Below are 20,188 nucleotides of genomic sequence, written 5' to 3'. Positions count from 1 at the left end.
ACTAAGCCCCGAAACGCAATTAGCTGTAAACGACTTCTGAAATAGATGTGACTTTTGAGATGGCCGAGTCGGATGGAGCTGAAGGCTGATGCCCCGGCACCTTCTGCCTACGGGCAGCTTGCCTGGGCTCTGCTGCAGACGTGGTGCAGAGGCTCAGAGCGGCGGCGCTTACAGCAGGTTCAGAACTGCTCAGGGACGCGACTCTGCACTTCTCTACAACTTAATCATGTTTCCATAATATGATACAGAATAAACACCAAAAAAAGATTGAGGTAAAAATGACCCGCTTTGATTTAAAATAGATTTAATTTACCTTTCCTACTTACTTTCCTCGTTGGTATAATCTATATTTAAATGCTATTGAAAATTAGAAATGATATTAACTTGATCATTATTTTGTGTCTGAAGAGACTGATAGAGTCAAAAGTTGTATTTGTGATTTAATCTTATTTTACATGGTTAAAAGTAACCTCTGCTACTAACTATGGAGTTTTCCTCTTAAATTTCTTCTACTCTTGATGTGAAGTGGACGGACATATAGACGGAATTCTCTTCCTTTTTTCCATTTCTTATGAATTTTGAAAGTCATCTTTGTTCAAAGATCCTTATCTTTCTAAAGGGCTGTCTTTTACTAGGTTATATGAAGACCTGTCGTTTCACAGTGCAGGCTTTGCTTTTTGCAGGGCATTCTTAGTGGACTAAATATAGCTGTGACAAGCCATGGTCGAGGTGTCAGTGACATCATTCCATCACAGAACTGCAGAGGCTGGGAGAGTATAGTCTAACAGGAAAGAATACCAGCCTTTTATAGTTCTGATCTAAAACTTCGTAAAATGTGCTATAAAGTTACTATAATTTGAAGAGTCTAATGAGTTCTTAAGAAACATTGTTTAAAAGACATGGTGTAGTAATGGGAATGGGATGGCTTTAAGTATGGTGTGATCCCAGATTCCTAGATGTGTAAGTGCTAACATTCAAATATTAATTCTGTAGTTATCAACGGACAAAAGAACCGAGCATGTTACAAGCCTTATAATCTTAAATCATTCTTTCTAATATTATACTCTTCTGGTCTTTTTTGTTATATTGCTTGAAAATCACTGGCAAGGTATGGGAGAAAGAATAGACTAGAATTTTTTAAAACAAATTTCCTTACTTTTATGGTCACAACACATCATTTTCATTTTTCTGTCAAGCACCCTTAATGCAAGAGTGGTGAAAAGCCACAGAACAACAGGTGCAACAAGTCCTGCTACTAATGGAAACGCATACTCAGGAAACCACCTCAACTAGGCAGTGAGAGTCACAAGCAAGCACATGAATGCCGTACAGATGGGCCCACTGGGTTTCAAGGAAAAGGAAGACGTCAGTTGTCGCATTCCGAGGGGACTCTGAGGTTGCCCCTCCTGCGCGGTGAGCAACAGGGCTGCTGCCAAGTCACCATCTCCAGTTCTGGGAGCCTGAGTTTGCATGTTTCCAACATGGCACCCGTCTTGTGAGAAAAGAATCCAATGAAGCAAGAGACACTTGGGAAATATTAATAAGGAAATTTTTATGAACTGTTACTACAGAGAACCTCAGCAAGAGGGGAGAGAGTGGCCTGATCTTTTAGTAAACATTTTAATGTAACAGTCTTCATGACCAGATATTTTAAAAAATCAAGCTTATAAACACTGTTGCTCCATATTCAACCAATGTACACTAAAAATAGGATAAAGGGAATACGTGTTCTTATAGCATTTCCACAGGAAATGTTATTTTTCATGACGCTCTAAATCATTTAGCAGTTACATATGCTACATTAATGAAACACAGGTATTCTTTATTGCACATTTCAAAGTTGTAAGAAGGTGCTAGATTCCGAGGTGGCATCTATTTAGGGGGGAAAATGATATTTTTTAATTGATTGGCTCAAAAATGCACACTGCCAGGGCAGCTTAGTTCTAAAACCTTTGAAAATAAACTTGGATTTTGAAGCCAATAAAATCCTTTGCTGTAACCCAAGAGTGCACGGTTCACCTTCTCTTGGACTAAGAGTCAGAGGTCCCTTAGGGGCTGTGTTTTAAGGCCGATGAGGAGTCCTGGCCACTGCTCTGCGAGTCAGACAGGGGCTCATCTCGAGAGCCGGAAGGTGGTAAGTCTCTTGCAGCAGAAGGTGGATAATCCTGGGGGCCGTGGGTTGGGGGTGGTAATCGGGCACCAGGAATAAAGTATTCTCTCGGGACAAAATTGCCTGGAGGTGTAAAAGGTGCGTGTCCCGGTAAAAACTCTCGAGGGTCGACAGGCAGGTCCCCTTTTCCAGGTGGAACACCTGGTGCATATTCTCTTATGCCTAGTGGTGGGCATGGACCAGGACCTGGAAAAGTAAAACACAAGTCATGTAAATACCTACAAACATATCTAAATTTAGAGGGTTCCAGGTATGTTCGTCTTTAATTGCTCACAACCCTAGAAGTCAGGTGGTGGCATCCCCACTGTGTAGATGACGCCACCTAAGGCTCGGCAAATTGAAGTTACAGGCCTGTGGCCAGCCCGCCATGAAGCAACACAGGCAGGATTTAAACACGGCTCTACCAAGCTTGTGTTTTTTCTACTACACAGTTCTGCCACCTTTTATCTCTCAAGAGCTTGGTTTGTACTTGGAAGTACCATGTGTCACACCAAGATGACAAATTATGAAGTAACACTTCATAATCACTACAACAAAGAAATTTTGATAAAGGCAATTCCATTATCTACTACTGTATCAAGTAAAAACTCATGCAGCAGCTCAGCATGGACCTAACATATGCCATCGTAATCAAGGTGCTTACCCTAATTACACCTAATTAAATTCAGCAACATTCACTAGGTAGCTATGAAATTCCACCTTCTCTTTAACACGTCCTTCCCAGTTAGTCCCAGCTTGGAGAGTGACGGCTTAATCCCTGCCTCTTTTACACTCTCTGACCCACTGCTTATGCTTCCATTATGGTGATTATAAGCTTTATGTTGTAGTGTGTATGCAGCTGTGTCCCACAGGACAATGTAAGCTCCTGGAGTCAGAAGAGGGACTGAGTTCTATCCACCCCAGGGCCTGGTACGTAGCCACAGATGCTCACTAAACCTCTGCAGCAGCAGTGTTTCTGGCTTTCTGTAATAGTCCCTTTCTCCTTGTCTACAGAGATACCTACTGCCCATCTCGGTATAGGGATGTTATGTGGCATCCCATGTGCCCCAAGAAACTTGAGGAAAAGTCAAAGTGTACCCAGCCAGCTTGACCCTTTCACCACACAGCCCTGTAACAGCCACTGTTAACATCTGACCAAGAAACAGAGAAGATGAGTACACTTTACAACTCAGTTACCGCTGTTCTATCATCATACCGAATTGTGGACCAAGTGGCTGAGGTCCAAAGGGCCCGCAGAGCTGGGGAGGCGGTCTATACTGAATGGGCGGTGGAGGCCCGGACAGTTGAGGCGGCAGTCCATACTGACTGGGCGGTGGAGGCCCGGACAGTTGAGGCGGCGGTCTATACTGAATGGGCGGTGGAGGCCCGGAGAGTTGAGGTGGCAGTCCATACTGACTGGGCGGTGGAGGCCCGGACAGTTGAGGCGGCGGTCCATACTGAGTGGGCGGTGGAGGCCCGGAGAGTTGAGGAGGTGGTCCATAGCGAATGGGCAGTGGGAGAGGGCCTCCCACAGGGGAGCCCATGAAGGGCACCCCTGGGAAACGAGGGGGCCCTTTTGTAGCCATATTCACCTGCAGAGCAGAAGCAATTAAAGTTCTGAAGTACTCTGGTATGACAGACAAAAGCACCAACACCAGTAAAAGCTGAAACCCAGGGAAGCAGATGTCAGGCACTTGTCCAAACAGCAGAACCAGTGCAAAGAAACTGCACTCCCATTTGTTCCCACTGACAGACAGCTCAGGCAGGTGAAAGGGTGGCAGAGGAGTCAACACTTTCACCGTAGTCATGTTGGTGCTTCTACATGCAAGTGGAAGGGAAAGCAGGACGACTGCAAAGGATATTAACGGGGGTGATTCCCGACTAAACCCGTACCATACACATCGTAATCTATTTCCAGAGCAACCCTCCCTTCCCACATCTCCCCATCACCGCAGTAGCTCATTATTTCCATACTAAGAACAGAGAGAACGAAAGGGAATGAAAAACCCCTTCTCTCTACATGTAGTAATAGCTGACATTCTGACTACCTTCAGTTTCCTTTCACATACTGCCGCTCATTCTCAGATCTCTAAATCTCTACGTCTGATGTCTTGTTTTACATATGAGGGAAGAGAGAGAAAATAGGAGATGATGTGCTGATGGTCACACAGCAGGTAACAGGCCGAGCTGGAGTTCAACATCGGGTCCGATCCACATCCATGCTCTTCCCGCCTCTGCCTCCCCCTCTAAAGAAGGCGGCTCGACTCTCAAGTCTTCTACAGGGGTCTTGGGTCTTATCCAAGCTGCCCCTGGATAGAAAGATCTCTCAAGAGATGTGTACTCCTGGAGTCCTGCACTGAAACTTGGAAGTTTTTTCCAACAGAAACAATGTTGAATATGCAAGCGAGGCAGGCGCCGCTTTATATCTACCTTCATTCACCAGTAGTACCGTACTGAACATTACAAGATACTGACTAATCCTTTCCTATGGGAATTGGGGTTGGAAATTCTAAATAATTAAAATCCACGTATTTTGATTTAAACATAGAGAAGCCCTGTGAGGTCTGATCAGAGGTCTTGCCAGCTGTAACTGCTATGCAAGTTACAAGAGAAGACACTTACATGAGCATGATTTAAGGCTACTGCTGGGAACTGGCCCAACTACAGATGGTCACTATTGGGTATTTCACCTCCAGCAAACATTCTCCAGTTACCAATCTGTAATTTCAGATTATTCAAAATAGGGTTTGCCTAGTATGGAGATATTCTTAAATAGCGAGCTTCCAAACAAACGTAGTAACGACGAGCCACGCACTGCATCACGGCTCACTCTGCCTTAGACCATCCAACTCTGAAACACACCGTGTCAAGCTGCAGCGGGGACTTTGCAGTTTGTGGTTCATTAGAAAAGCTGTCCTAAACAGGTTAATCACCTGACCAAAATAGACAAGAGCAGAACACGACCAACCAACCAACCAGTCAGACTTCAGCAAGCCAGCAACACTTCCAAGCCCAGGCAACAGTAAGATCAATACTGCCATGCAGTCTAAAGAAAGCGGATCCGGGCCATGCTCTTCACGTCTTTTCCAGAAACAGTCCGCGTGACCAGCTCAGCCCTGAGCCTCGAAGGACTTACTGCTCCGGGAGGCTCAGCCAAAGATGTAATGCTGGGAACTGAAGGGCCTTCAGGCTCTTGGGGAACAGTTTGCTTTTTCAAAAAACAAATGAGAGAGTACAGATAGAACAGAACACACAAACAGGAGATGGACGAGGCAAAGAGAGGGTGTTGGAGAAAAAGTGACATGTTTCCTGAAATACCGAATTCCAATCCAAAATGACTGCAGAATTTACCTTGCCCTCCTCCGTCACCTTGGCAGAGGAAGAGCTTCTCGAGCTGCTGTTCATCGTGGGAGCTGCGCCAGATCCTGCATCTGCCAAAGGCGAGAGAGCTGACTGAGACTCGTTCTGACTGAAATACTCTTTCAGGAAGAACGAGAAATCCTGTCCGCCTTCCTCCACGACCTCAGACTCTGTGAGCACACTCGGGTCCTTACCAGGGGCAGAGGGTTTTCCAGATGCCTCAGACGACCATCGAGGACGAGGGAGAGGCCCGTCCATTGACCCTTGAGAAAGAAAGAAGAGAGCCCTTGCATGGATTTTTCAGAAGAAACAGAACACCTGTGGACAGGTCAGGGTTCGACTCTACCTCGAAAGCAACATTAAAAATGGGTCTCCCAGTACACATGAGGGGAAATCACAATTCCTGCACAGACTCCAAGAATTAGAGAAGAGCTGCCATGGACTGAGAGAACAGCAATAAAGCCCCACGTTAATAAAGCTGGTCGGGCGCTCCAAGCTACAGGCTGGACACAGCTGCACAGGGCGAGCTTCTTCAGCCCACATGTACACTGTCTTTCATGTGTGATCAAGTACTACAGACATTCATGATGAGAAATAGACTTACAGCATCTCATATTATAATGAGGAGAAACTGATGTATGCTGCATAAATTATAAAGTCTTAAGGCTACTTTTCAATATTTAAGAGAGAAACTCCACAGAAATTTAATGATAAAGGCTTATACTTCACAGTAAAAAGTTCAAAAGAAGCAAAACCAATAATAATAAATAATATTTATATATTGTACTTATATATGAATATATTTTACTTATATATGTATAAAGTAATATTAATAATACTAAATAAATAAATGCTTTCTGTTCTACAGCAGATCTCACGGTAGACTATTTATTCTCCAAGATAAATTAAGACATTTTCTTCTCTATACAGGACAGACCCACATTCTAAAATGTTGTTTACATTAGAATTATCAAATAAAAGGGGGAAAAAACTCTTGAAACAGTTTATTGCAAGGTCCCACGTGAATGCTCACCAAATTCACTTCTAGGCATCTCTCTTCGACCGAGCGTGGCAGAGAGAGGTCGCGCGGGTGGGTCTGCTGTCAGTGGAGGGGATCACTCTCCACCACTCACAGGAGACGGGCCATAAGAGCCATTCTGGCTCAGAGGACCTGGGGACCACAGTGAACCATTACCACCTGAAGGCAATCTTTGCTTTCTGAAGTTCCTGGGATTATTTCTAGGGCATCATAACCATTAAACACAGAAATAAAAAGTAATTTATAGGGGCCGGCCCCATGGCCAAGCGGGTAAGTTCATGTGCTCCACTTCAGTGGCCCAGGGTTTCGCCAGTTCGGATCCTGGGTGCGGACATGGCACCAGTCATCAAGCCATGTTTAGGTGGCATCCCACATGCCACAAGTAGAAGGACCCACAACTAAAATATACAACTATGTACCAGGGAGCTTTGGGGATAAAAAGTTGACTGCTGCCCTTTAAAAATGCTCCCCAGGAGCAGCCCCATGGCACAGTGGCTAAGTTCGCGCACTCTGCTTCGCTGGCCCAGGGTTTGCCGGTTTGGATCCCAGGTGCGGACCTACACACTGCTCATCAAACCGTGCTGTGGCAGGCGTCCCACATAGAAAATAGAGGAGGATGGGCATGGATGTTAGCTCAGGGTTAACCTTCCTCAAAAAAAAAAGTGCTGCCTACCTCTCCGGGGAGCATTTTGCATGTTGGGTCTTCCTGGCATTGGTTTTACAATCACAGGTTCTTCCTGCAGCATGGCCATCTTTTGGGTCATTTCCAATAATCTTGAATATAGAGAAAGAATAGACTTAAATATGAAACAGAAAATCAATTCCTTATTAGATCCCACACAGCACAGCCTTAAAAAACTTCCAAATACACTGGAAAAACAAGTATCAAAATCCCATACTTGTGTCGCAAGTTAGAAGATTCTCGTTTCTCTTCAGCTATAGCTCTTTCCGCAGCACGAGCTTTGAGCTATTGGAGGAAAAAATACCAAATTCAGTTGTGGTAGACTATGCACAAAATAAACGAAAGGAAAAAAAAATCTTACCCAGTTATCATGCGCTCTCTTCTCATGCACAGTGAGCTGAAAAAGAGAACACATAAAAAAATATGTTTAGGGATTCATTACAATAGCCATTTAATATTATAATCGTCTGTATTAAGATGCCAAAGAATTCTGCAGAGGGAGGGCAGTATAATTATTACCTGGTTTTTAAATGAGCGCTCGGTTTTCTGTAATTCATCCTCCATTTCTTCAATTCTCTGCCTAAGAATAACACTTGATTTTATCAACCAAAGCACAACTCAATCAAATTTTAAACAATCTCAACATGTTCCCTTTACTCTAACATCTGTACCCTCATAGAGTTCATCCATACATATAAAACATATTTTACATGGCTATAATAAGAGTAAAATACGATCAAAACTAATACTACGTAATGTTCTTATTTATCATTTAATGGCTGAAGAATCAGAGTTGGTACGTTATAATGTCCCGAACTGTTCCCCAATAAATTCTCAAATAATCCTGCTATGAATATCTTCCCCCATAAAGCATTTTCTTCCTGTAATTACATCTACAGAAAATTTCCCAGAGCTATGACAATTGGGTCTCTCAAATGGTACTATCATTTTAAAGGTTTTTGATACACCATATAGCAAACTGCCTTCCTAAAAGAATTATATCAATATAAAAAACCACCCACAACCCTTGGTAGGAACCAAGTTCCCTTATAGTCTTGGGTGTAAGGAAATTTTTGTCAATTTAACATTTTTTCTTTTGTTAACTTAAAATTTACTTTTTCTCATGTGAATTAAATGTATTCATGCTTTTTGACCATTTCTTTATACTTCTATGCTATTTTATTCCAGACAGTGTAAAACTCATTTTTAAAAGAAGCCAATGGTTGTTTCATCCGCCGCTGAGACCCTCTCCAGAGCTGAACTTACTTGTAAGTTTTCAATTCCTCGGCCGCCAGCACCACCTTCTCGTCTGCGACTGACAGCCACTGCTCCTTCTCCTGCCGCTCAAACTCCTCCTTACTCAGCTTCCTAAGAGAAAATCAGCTGTCAAGTCAAAGTGTTTCTCTTTCTTCCCAGCAGTCTGTCTGAAGGCCTCTACTCAAATGTTACCGCCCATCCTCTCTGAAATGCCGACACACCACGTCAGAAAGAAACTCAAACCTGCCACTGAGGGGGAGAAAATCAGTCTCTGGCCTGTTGGCATACCCCCAGCACTTTCTAACTTCTCCTCACAGTTCTCTACTCACGAGTAAGTAAAACAAATAAATGTAAAAACACTATGCGCTCCACGGGCAAGTTTCTTGGGCTTGAGATGATGAAAGCTCATTTTACTTCAATGTGGAAAAGCCAGGGCCAATCAATGTAACACAATCAAGCTTAGGGTAAAGAGCGGATAATTCCTTCTCTTAGCTCTCCCATGGAAGGAATGCTTCCCAATCCAAGACTGGTACTATGATAAAGATGGTCAGCCCAACAAAGAGCATTTAGAACGTATCTTCTAACTTATACATCAGTTATAGTATATGTAACTGTATTATCTGTATGTAACTATACATAACTGTATATAACTTCTAACTGTGCAATCAACCACAGGACATTTCCACACTCAGATATAGAACTCCTGCTACCTATTCTCAACGGACTTGTGATTAAGGAAAAAGAATCGGCAATGTCTACTGAATAGAAAAAGAATCCAAACTGTCCCATAATCGAGGTATCATCCACTGGAAACTGGTTTTAACCCAATAACCTTCAGGCTCAAGGTTTCAATCTACTCTAACATAGACTGCGATGGTGGCAATATTGAATGGTTTAAAAATGCTATTTTCTTGTTATTCTTGTACTTCTTTACTCATAGCTCTGATTCAAAAGATACTTAAAACTTAATTTGCTATGAATCAGAATCAAAATGAGAAGAGCCATGGTAAAAAGAGCTAATAACAAAGAGAAAAAGCATATGTATTCGTTTATAACTGCCCATTCAATACTTCAGCAAATATTTAATGTGTGGCTGTAATATACTGGTCACGTAGAAAGATGCTAAGATAAAAAAAGTATGAGCAAAGTACTACCCCTGCACTAAGAGCTCACAGTTTAATGGAGAAAAGATGCACGTAACAACAGAAAATCCCTCACTCCAGCCAAGGAAGAGATGTGAGAAACTGAGTCTTGAAGAAAGATCAGAGAGAAAATTTTGCTTCCAGTAAAGCCTGAGTTAGTCGGAGAACACTGAGAACAGCTAGAACACTGGACAAAAATATAAAGAATGTGAAGGCGTCAGAGACCTAACATGTCGGCTAACAAATGAATGTATGAGGCCAAGATCCAGTAGAGAAAGGAATTCCAGGGGCCAGCCCGGTGGCGCAGTGGTTAAGTCCGTGTGCTCCGCTTCAGTGGCCCAGGGTTCACAGCTGGGATCCCGGGTGCGGACCTACACACTCCTCATCATGCCAGGCTGAGGCATGTCTCACATACAAAACAGAGGAAGATGGGCACAGATGTTAGCTCAGTGACAATCTTCCTCTGCAAAAAGAGGAGGATTGGCAACAGATGTTAGCTCAAGGCCAATCTTCCTCACCAAAAAAGGAATTCCAGAACTACAACTAAGCCTGGCATCTGGGTTTCCTGGGTTCATCCATGAATTGAAGACAATGCAGAGACATAAGGAGGCCGAGCAGAACTTCCAAGAGATCCTGGGTTCAAAGCAAAGTGAAGTGGAGTTCAAGGCTGCCAATGAGGGAGCTTCTAGTAAAAGCCCTAGGCTTGGGGTGAGACTAGAAAGAGCTGTGCACTTGAAGTGCCAAACAAGCAATACAGTGTCCTTTGAAGGGACAAGGCCATTTTTGAATGATCTTAATTGCTGATTGGATTAAAGTAATGGCAACAAGCTAGAAATAAACTCAGTCTTTTCTGCAGGAAAACATTATCCTAGGCCTCTAATTTCCTCTATAATTATCATATACAATGTTCACCACTCAACCTAAACTGACGAGGCCCTCCACAAGACATTGTGATCAAAATCTAAAAGACAAAAGAAATGGACCCATCAGGTATCCACATAATGGAATTATCGCACAGACTTTAAAAATATTGTGCCTTATATAATCAAGGAAGTAAAAGTGAAAACTAGGAATTTTAGTTCCTAGAAACTAGAAAACTGAAATTAAGAACTCAGTCATTGATTTTAGCAGCAGATTTGACAACTCAAGTGAATTCTAGCACACTAGAAGATAGGTCAGAAAAAACCCCATCCAGAACAAAGCAAATACAGATAAGAATGTAGGAGACACACTGGAAACAATAAAAAGTATTTAAGTGGAATCTTCAAAGGAAAAGAGAGAATGAAGCAGAATCAATATATGAAGACCCAAAAATTCAAGAGGTGCTGACGACCCCAAGTAACATAAACGCAAAAGAGCAAAGAAGGGGGAGGGGAAGAGAGGAGAAAAAACAAAAACACCCACGCCAACGCACCTCCCACCAAAACCGCTGAAAACCCAAAAGAACGTCTCCAGGCAGCAAGCGCAGGAGTGAGACATGTGAACAGGGAAAATAAGACTGACAATGGATTCCTCAAAGAAACTTTAAAAGCAGAAAGTAACTGGTTATCTTTAAAGGCTGAAATCAGAAAACTGTGAAAATTCTATAGCCAGTAGAAAGATCCTTAAAAAATGGAGTCAAAATAAAGATGTTTTCATACAAAGATAAACTGATCAAATCTGTCACTACAGGTTGCTCCTCAAGTGCAATGACAGTGATCCCACATGGAAGGTGGGAGACGCAGGGGAGAAGGAAGAACTGCTAGAAATATGTGTGCCGATCGGATGAACACTGCCGCGAAAGCAGCGTAAGAGGAAATCAAAACATCCTGTGGAGTTTAAGTAGCAACACATTACCACCACAGTATCCAAGTCAGGAGGGGGCTGAAGCCCAGGAAGAGGTAAATCTTTATGTCAGACTTTAAGTGCAGGGTATAGGTTGTGGTCTTTAGGGTAATTACATGAGACAAGTACCAAGCTTAAACAGGGGGAAAGCAGATTAAAAATACTGAAGCGATCCAGAAGACAGGAGGGAGCGAAAAAGGAACACAGAACAGGCCATCAAGTAGAAAGGAAATACCAAGAGGCAGATGTAAACCTAAATATATATTTAGGAGTTACAAGAAAAAAACGAATACTCATCCAGTCTCTATTGCTACCTACCATTTATACCACAACTCACCCCAAAAATGATCTTAAGGAACATACAACTTGAGTAGGCAGGAGACTGCCAGGAGGAAATAACGTAAAAGGACACCTTCACTGCAGAGAAAGCAACAGGCACGATGACAAAGAGGCTCCGAGTGGCATGAGGAAGTGTGTTCAGTGTGGCTGCAGGTCAGGAAGCATGAGAAGGAGCTGCAGGAAACGCACCTGGAGAGACAGCTCAGGACAACTGACAGCAAGAGCCCTGTGTGCCTGCTCACGAGTCAGGAATTGACCCGGAAGGGAATGGGGCATCCTGGATAGATTTTACGCACATGACATGGAATAGACTTGTATTTTACAAAGTCCACTCGGGTGGTTGCAGAGAAAATTAACCAGAGTTTGGAAGAAAGGGTCTAAGAAAGAGAAAGTGGAGCAAGGCGATTAGTTAGGGACTGGCAGGAAAGATGATATGGGCCTGGACTAACACAGTGGCTCGGGGGATGGAGAGCAGGGTACGAAGCAGCCATGGTGACTGGGTGCATGAGGGAGGAACTGAATGAAACAGTGCCACGATGACTGTACCCTCAAGAAAAACAAACGCCATTTAGGTAACTCAGCTTACTGCTGGTAGCAGAGAAGTGCTCTTTAAAACAAAAGGTAATGAAACAAGAAATACTTCTCTGAAGCAGGCCAGATATTTAGATCCGGCGTGAACAAAATCTGGAAAATCTAAACTGACTGCTTGGTGAGCAAAGAATTAGAGAAAAAGTTAGCAGTGGACTTTCCTTGTTTAATGGCATCAGGCAATAACAGCCTAAGCATTTTAACAGGATTAAATTTGCTCAGCAAGATAAGCTTCCTCACAGACTGCCATATATGCCGAAGAGTAAAGTATAGGAGCCAGCACAAACGCAACTGCCACTGACAACCTATTTTTAGAGAACTCAGGTATTTTTGTGGAGAAAAAAACTTACAATGTTCTACAGAAGTGCATCTTTCAAAAAATACCTACCTCCAAATTTGAGATGTATACTTCAGATTAACACCTAAATAAACACATCCAACAGGTATTTCTGTATTTAAAACTCCCAACACCCTTGCCGCAATGTCAATATGTAACGTTTAGTCTGAGTATTTGATTATATTAAGTTCCAAACTCAAGACCTTCAATATCTAAATATTCCTTTTGAAGTATTTATTCTACTAAAAATCATGTCATACAAACCGCTCCGCATTTTTAAAGTCTCTATTAAGAACTGGAAGAACACTGCAAGGCAAATCAGAATTACACAACTGACCACAGAGAAAGAAAAGTGAAATAAGCGAGGGAGCCATAAGAGGGTGTGGATCTTCAAAAAAAGCCCTTCCACGGTAGTAACTGCTCTTAGTTCCAGGAAACCACTCCCCTCTCAAATAAATTACAGGCAACAATTTCTGACAACTGGTTACAATGGAAAGAAAAATGCAAGCTATGGGAAACGAGGAAGAAAGAAAGAAAGACAAATCTACACTGAGTATAGATGGTAAATCCTCTTAAAAAAAAGACAGAATTATCAATAGTAGCACAGGCATTTAGTTGTATGACCATACTGTTACCAATGAACCACAAAATCTTACTTCTGCAGAGCCATCTCCTTCTGCTGATAGAGCTCGTTCAGAACCTCCACTTTCTCCCTCAAGGTGCTGCACTCATCCTCTAGTCCAGCTTTGGCAGCCTCCAGGGAACTGCGATCATCTTCTAATTTCTTTATTTGGTCTGTAAGGATAAAACATTCGAACCTTGTGTGCGCACACAGGACCTGAGAACTTGCTGAGGGGGGATGCTAAGAGGCGTGAGAAACATGAAAGCAGGAAGCCATTCTTTATCTTTCCAGCGCAACTCTACAGCTTCCCAATATACGGCAATTTCTTCTGAAGAAGTGACCCACCTTTCAGGTTACACTCAGTGGACATCGACGCTCTAAGCTTAACTTGTGAAAGTTTTAGATCCTCTTCAACCACCGATATTGCAGTTTGGGTCTAAAAATTGCAGAAGAGAAAGAAGTATTCTTAAAAGCACAGTCTAGTAAGAAGTCACAGGCACCTAGGGGCTCAATAGAAAGGATTATACCCGAGAAATGTCCATCGTCTGCTTAATTTGATTTTTCATCCTCTCACTCTGGTCACCTGAAAGACAAATGGCTTTAATCACTTCTTCCTCCCTTGCTTTTTAACTATATTTCCTTGATTTCCCCCAAACTGAACAAGTACCATGTTCAAACATTCAAAATAAAAATAAATTAACTAATAGAACTGATTAGACCACTTGATTTTTACGAGAACCACACACTTAGATTCAACAAGCGAATTCCCAGTTTGTACAATAAAAATGTTACCCATGTGGTGCTTGAGCAAGAAAGGACGTGTGAGGTGAAGCTCCTTCTTCTCTCTCAGCTCTACTCCCCATGGTCAAGTATCTTATTTACAAAGACTCCCCCACTCTGTTCTCCCCTTGAATCCGCTACCTGGTGTGGTTTAAAATTCCCACTACGAAAGCAATATCCGGTCTGGGAACCAGTGACTAGAAACACTGCTACCCTTTAGCCTCTGCTCTCATGGCCTTAGATAGTTTGTGGCTCCCACCACCTCAGTACTCTTAAAACTGGTGGTAGGCCTTAAAACCACAGAGCTACAGACATGATGAGTGTTAAATTCAAATGTCATCTCCACAAAGCTGAGAAACAAGTTTCTCCCACTGACCAGCGTTCAGTACTCAAAGGTCTAAGACATGACTAATGTTGCTCAAGCTCCAGGGTCCACATCTGGTTCTCAAAGGGATGGGAAAGCAAAGTCAGTGTTCACTGCATGCCTACTGCTATACCACAATCCAGCAACGCGCCTCTGCCCAGTGCACACAGAGGGACAGACAAGTGCAGTGACGCGTCTACAACTCGAACGCTGAAGAGGAAATTTAGTCAGCCAAAAAGGAGCATCATGTACTTAATTAAAGACAGGAAAGCAAAAAGAGGTCCAACTTCCCTGAAACCAGTCTTACTTCCCACTTCCCCGTTTGCTAATTCACCTGGCTCATTTCCTCCTTTATTTTGACCCTCAGGTTCAGAAAAGGTGATCATTTCAAGGATATGTCATTTGCAAAGAGAAACAGACAGAAAATACAAGCATATTGATTTACATCTCTGTTCCTCAAATTACCTCCTTAAATAAGTATACACTACACTAATTAAACTATCAGCACAGGAAGACTGTTCCCATGTAATAAACCTACGTTAAGTCAACATTCAAAGCCCGTCTGCCCAAAATTAAACTAGTCATCTTCTTCCTACTCCCACAATTTGTTCTGCCTCGTCTCCTATCTCAGCTGGCAGCATCACCATGTACTCTGTCATCCCAGCTAATAACCTAGGATAGGTAAACCTTCTGGAGTTAGTAAGTCGATCAGACATCCTAAGGCACTGTATCTACTTCCAGCTTACATGAAGCTCCTATTGAACACCAATACTGAGGAAATAGTACAATAACAAAATAAGCTTCAGTATTTACCTTGGTACATTCTACTCTTTACCTAAAAGAAAGAGAAATAAAATTAAATTTGATGTCAAAACTTTTTATTAATAGAAACAGTACACTTCCTAATACAATAGTCAAATTATAACTAAATGAAAATTTAACAAGTTTGGTTCAGCATAATGATCCAAGGATAAAAAATAAGGTTAAAAAGTATTTCAAGGGGCTGGCCCCGTGGCCGAGTGGTTAAGTTCTCGCGCTCCGCTGCAGGCGGCCCAGTGTTTCTTTGGTTTGAATCCTGGGCGCAGACATGACACTGCTCATCAAACCACACTGAGGCAGCGTCCCACATGCCACAACTAGAAGGACCCACAACGAAGAATATACAACTATGTACCGGGGGGCTTTGGGGAGAAAAAGGAAAAAAATTAAACCTTTAAGAAAAAAAAAAAAAAAGTATTTCAAATGTAATCAGTGATACTTCATGAATAGTTTCTGATAGACAAAAGCACTAAGGTAAATACCTCATTTTGCAACTAAAGATATGTTTATATCTCTATTAAATGAGCACCAATCTTATTTAAAAAGCACTCAACTTTAATAATGAACATGGACATGGGGTCAGCCCTGTGGCCTAGTGTTTAAGTTCTGCGTGCTCCACTTTGGCAGCCTGGGTTCGGTTCCCAAGTGGGGACCTACATCACTGTCGGCAGCTGTGCTGTGGCGGCAACCCACATACGAAATAGAGGAAGATGGTATGGATGTTAGCTCAAGGCAAATCTTCCTCAAGCAAAAAGAGGAAGATCAGCAACAGCTGTTAGCTCAGGGCAAATCTTCCTCAGAAGAAAAGAAAAGGAAAATGGATAATATTTTCATATTAAAATATACTAACACTTCATTACCTGAAATTTATTTAAAAACCCCAAACAGCCAGAATGATGTCTAGAAACAAGGATTGTTCAAAAAGACTCTGAGGAAACAAAATTAAAGGCATAATCTTTGTACTAAGATATGCCTCCTTCTCTAACCAGAAAACATCTTAGAAATCCTATTTAAAATTGGCCACTGGCTGAATTTAGAAATCTCATAAGCTAGATCTTCCAGTTTTCCCAAAACCCTAAAACAGTGGTCATTAACATGGAAGGGAGAGGAGACTACTAAAGGAAAATGCACAAGAAACGAGAAATGATAGCTAACATCTAAATTATCTCCTAAAGACAACACTGAATTATAGGATAATGAAACCTAAGCAGTACTCAATTTAAAACAAAAGTGTTACTAAATGTCTTTGTAACCCAGAATTTACTTCCCCTTTCAATGATTAGATATGGGGATGAGATACTCAGATCAGTCCAAACATCATCCACAATATCTCGATATTTAATTACAGTCTCTAACACCATTCACAATAATGTTGTTATAGGAAAACGTATTCCAAGTTTCCACGGGGAAAGAAATGACTATTTCTCTAATGTCACAGCCTTGCTAATGAGAGAGGAAGCTTCCTTTGCCCTCCTTTCACCCAAATCAAGCAGCAGGAGAAACAAGAAGCAGCAGAGGCAACTGAGAGAAGGGACCAAGGTTCCAAGAGTCAAGTGCTGAGGCTGAGAAGCAGCAGTGGGGGCACAAAGCCCGCACAGCCTTGTGGAAATCTACACGGGGGTCAGAGCTTCTGAGCTGGAGAAACGAGAGCAGGAAGCGGAAAACAATTTCTTTTTGACCCCTCCCATTCAGCCTTTCTGGTCTCCCTTTTTCCTTCCATCTGAGGAAAAGCCCATGAGGTTAGAGGAGACTTCATAGGAATCCAAGCAAAAGACACTTTTTCAGTGATTTTACAATCACTTGTGCAAAAAAAGAGAGTTTACTAAGAATGATATATGGCTGACAAAATTAAGAAGTCAGAAAAAGAATACTCAATTCTAGAAAACTATGCATCCAATGCTTCTGCCCACTTTAACTGTTAAGCTTCAACCGAAACTGAAAGCTTTTCCTCTGCAAAGTTCATTTACACCGTATCAAGTTTTCGCTCGAATACATAGTTCCATTGAATTCCTTATACAGGATCTTTAATGCATGATTGGTTATTTCTTTAAGATACATGACTAGACACGGTATTATATTGTATACAAGGATGCAAACATTTTAAAGTCTTTTCTACACATTATTAAGCTGCCTTTCACAATGGCTGTTAAGAAGTCCTAATTCTACAAATAGTGAAATCTTTAGGTTTTGATAGAACAGATTTATAAATTGAAGTTTTCCCACTGAGATAATATACATGTTGTCTTGTTCACTTATGTCTTTACCAACAAGGATTACACTGAATTATTCGCCAAGGATAGCTTAGATTATTATTAATTTGTGTTCATATTATTAACTGAAAAAAAAAGGGGGGCCACTGATTATAAGACATCCCTTGTATTTCTGAGACAACATATAAGTTAATTTAATTTACTCACAACAAGGATGGTTCTCCAGAAGAAAACGGCAAATGAAACAATTCCTAAGGAGGCAGTGATAAGCACAGGCTTCCGTGGCAGGCCACGAAAATCGGGTCCAGGCTGAACATCATCAGGCAATGTAGCAAGTAGCTGAAACAGAAATGTTTGAAATAATGGGAACCCATAAAGAAACTTACAATAAAGCAGTCACAAAGAATCATCCACAGAAATTCTAAGTCAACCTCCATCAGGTAACTGCTCCCTCAAAAACCTCCAATAGCTCCCACTGCTTCAATAAAGATAGGATACTGGCAGCCTCGTATTTCTTGTGCAGCTTGAGGTCTTTTTAAACATTAGGAATCTAAATGTCTCTAAGTTGAGGATATATTTCCAGTTTGCAATGGGTCCTACCACATCATGTTGTCTAACACACGGCTGGACTCCCTCTGGAGCATACTTTTCTCTTAGTTGATTGCTATGACTTAAAAGGCCATAAAAAAAATCAAAAAACAATTGAAACATACTATAGAAGGAATCAACTCCTAAGGGGGCAAATAAAACCAAAATGATGGCTAACATAAATACTGCACTTTCCCGCTAAGACTTTAAATCTTAATTCTGTTCTACTCTTACATAAAGCCAAATGCTGAGTACCTTCAGACACCTCGCGATCACTAGTCTAGACTACTCTGGATTTAACTGTCTCCTACAAAACTCAACGCCTTAATTTTAAATGCTTCCTGGAAGACAGCGCATTCAACACCTGCTTGCTTCTCCGCTGTTTTCACCGCGCTGTGCAACTACACAAGTATCTGCCATACCAGCCCCATCCCCCAACAGTGCCGATCACTGGAAAAGGACCCGCAGGGGACGGGATGCTCGCTGTTTTGATCGAGACTGCATACCACAAAGTAACACAGTGCCTGGTACATCGAAAGTGCTCAATAAAAAATGAACAGCTGACGAAACCTCACACACACTGCCACCGGCCTCGCTACACAGCACTGCAGCGTCCCGCCTGCCTCGGGCCTCACACACTCCGTCTCTCCCTCGCCCGGGCCGTCGGTGCACCCGCTCGGCTCGGAACTCGGCCACCCGCCTGCCAGCGCTGGGGTCCCTCCCGGGGAATGGGGGCCGTCACCTCCAGTAGCTTGGCGGTGAGGGCTGCGTAGACCACCGACAGGGGTCCCAGGAGCTCCGGGTGCCCCGGGGAAGCGGTGACGGCAGGCACCGTGGCAGGTACTGAGTCCACGGCGTGGGGCCAGCCGAGCGGACGCGACGCTTCCCCGTGGAACCGCACCGGACCCCCACTCTGTCACCGCTTCCGCCTTCGGAAAGCACCAGGCGCGGGCGGCGGAGCCGGGGCGAACTTCGCCTTCCCACGCCGCCCACCCTCTCCGCCCGCCGCCTCCCGTCTAACACGTCCTCAGACACGGCCCCCGGCGGACGTTAGGCGGACGTTAGGCGGACGTTAGCGGGCCTCGGGGGGCCGGGCCCGCGGTGGGCGGGGCCAGAACGGAAGGAACCAAGGGCGGGGCGGCGCGGGGGGGCAGGCGCGAAGAGACCTGCGCGGAAGAAACCAAGGGAAGGGAGGCTCCCCCGTCGCAGGCACCCGGAGGGCGCGCGCGATTCAAAGGGCCCGGGAGCTAAGAGCGGAAGGAGGCGGAGGAGAAGAATGGGCGGGGGGTGGAGGACAGGAGAAAGGCCGGCCGCTGCCGCCCGCCCCGAACTGGCCCCTTCCATCACAGGGCGCTGAGACCCCAGGCACAGGCCCTGAGTGCCCAGGCAGCAGAGGTGGCGCCCCGCCCGCTCTCGCTGGAGGACCACCGCTCTGCCCGGATGCCCTCCTTCCCTGCCCACTCAGTCCCCGCTCGCTTTTCTCCTTCCTGACCTCCAGGTGCTCACACCGTCTCTCACCCTTGCTGATGCCCCTTTAAAAACCCTTCTACGGAGTCACATCATCACCACACCTATGCTAAGGGTTCAGTTCTGGGTCCCACATTGCATGTTTACATGAACTTGTGGAAAAGGACGAGGATTATGAATAGTCTGGAAATCGCGTTCCAAAAGTCGAAGAAACTGGGGACATTTAACCTGGGGGAGAAAAGATAGTCGCAGATCTTTAAAGGGTACGTCTTCGAGTTGAACATAAAGTCAGTTCAGAAGAACAATCAAGCAAGAACAAGCAGAGAAATCCTGAAATAGAAGAGCAAGGGAGGTTGGGTGGGAGGGCAGGCGAAGGCAGGCTCTGTAATTAAAACAGCACTGGCCCAAGAGTACAGACAGACCATGGAACACAACAGAAAAGCCAGAAACAGACCCAAGTGCATAGGAAATCTGGGATACACTAAAAGTCAGCTGGGGAAAAATAGACTTTTTATAAAGTGATGTTGGCGTAACTAAATAACCGTATGGGAAATGACAAAATCGGATCTTCTCCTTACTGTTCACAAGGATAAATTCCAATTTACATTCAGATCACAACCT

General features: G+C 43.4%; 1 protein-coding gene across 1 annotated transcript in view; it reads right to left on the bottom strand.

Annotated features, from left to right (window-relative positions):
- Positions 1–1,805: 1,805 nt before the first annotated feature.
- Positions 1,806–20,188, bottom strand: part of LOC123286417 (transport and Golgi organization protein 1 homolog) — an 83,341-nt gene continuing 64,958 nt past the window's right edge. The window contains 15 exon segments of the mRNA XM_070501426.1: positions 1,806–2,356; positions 3,366–3,741; positions 5,286–5,357; positions 5,501–5,580; positions 5,704–5,772; positions 6,543–6,680; positions 7,222–7,322; positions 7,448–7,515; positions 7,592–7,627; positions 7,750–7,810; positions 8,497–8,598; positions 13,374–13,512; positions 13,685–13,775; positions 13,867–13,922; positions 14,791–14,817. Coding sequence (XP_070357527.1) covers positions 2,049–2,356; positions 3,366–3,741; positions 5,286–5,357; positions 5,501–5,580; positions 5,704–5,772; positions 6,543–6,680; positions 7,222–7,322; positions 7,448–7,515; positions 7,592–7,627; positions 7,750–7,810; positions 8,497–8,598; positions 13,374–13,512; positions 13,685–13,775; positions 13,867–13,922; positions 14,791–14,817 — 1,724 coding nt within the window. The 3' untranslated portion in view covers positions 1,806–2,048.

The sequence above is a fragment of the Equus asinus genome, chromosome 30 (genome assembly GCF_041296235.1).
Source record: "Equus asinus isolate D_3611 breed Donkey chromosome 30, EquAss-T2T_v2, whole genome shotgun sequence".
NCBI classification, from domain to species: domain Eukaryota; kingdom Metazoa; phylum Chordata; class Mammalia; order Perissodactyla; family Equidae; genus Equus; species Equus asinus.
Note: the sequence above shows the minus strand (reverse complement) of the source record. Positions and strands in the feature narration are given on the sequence as shown.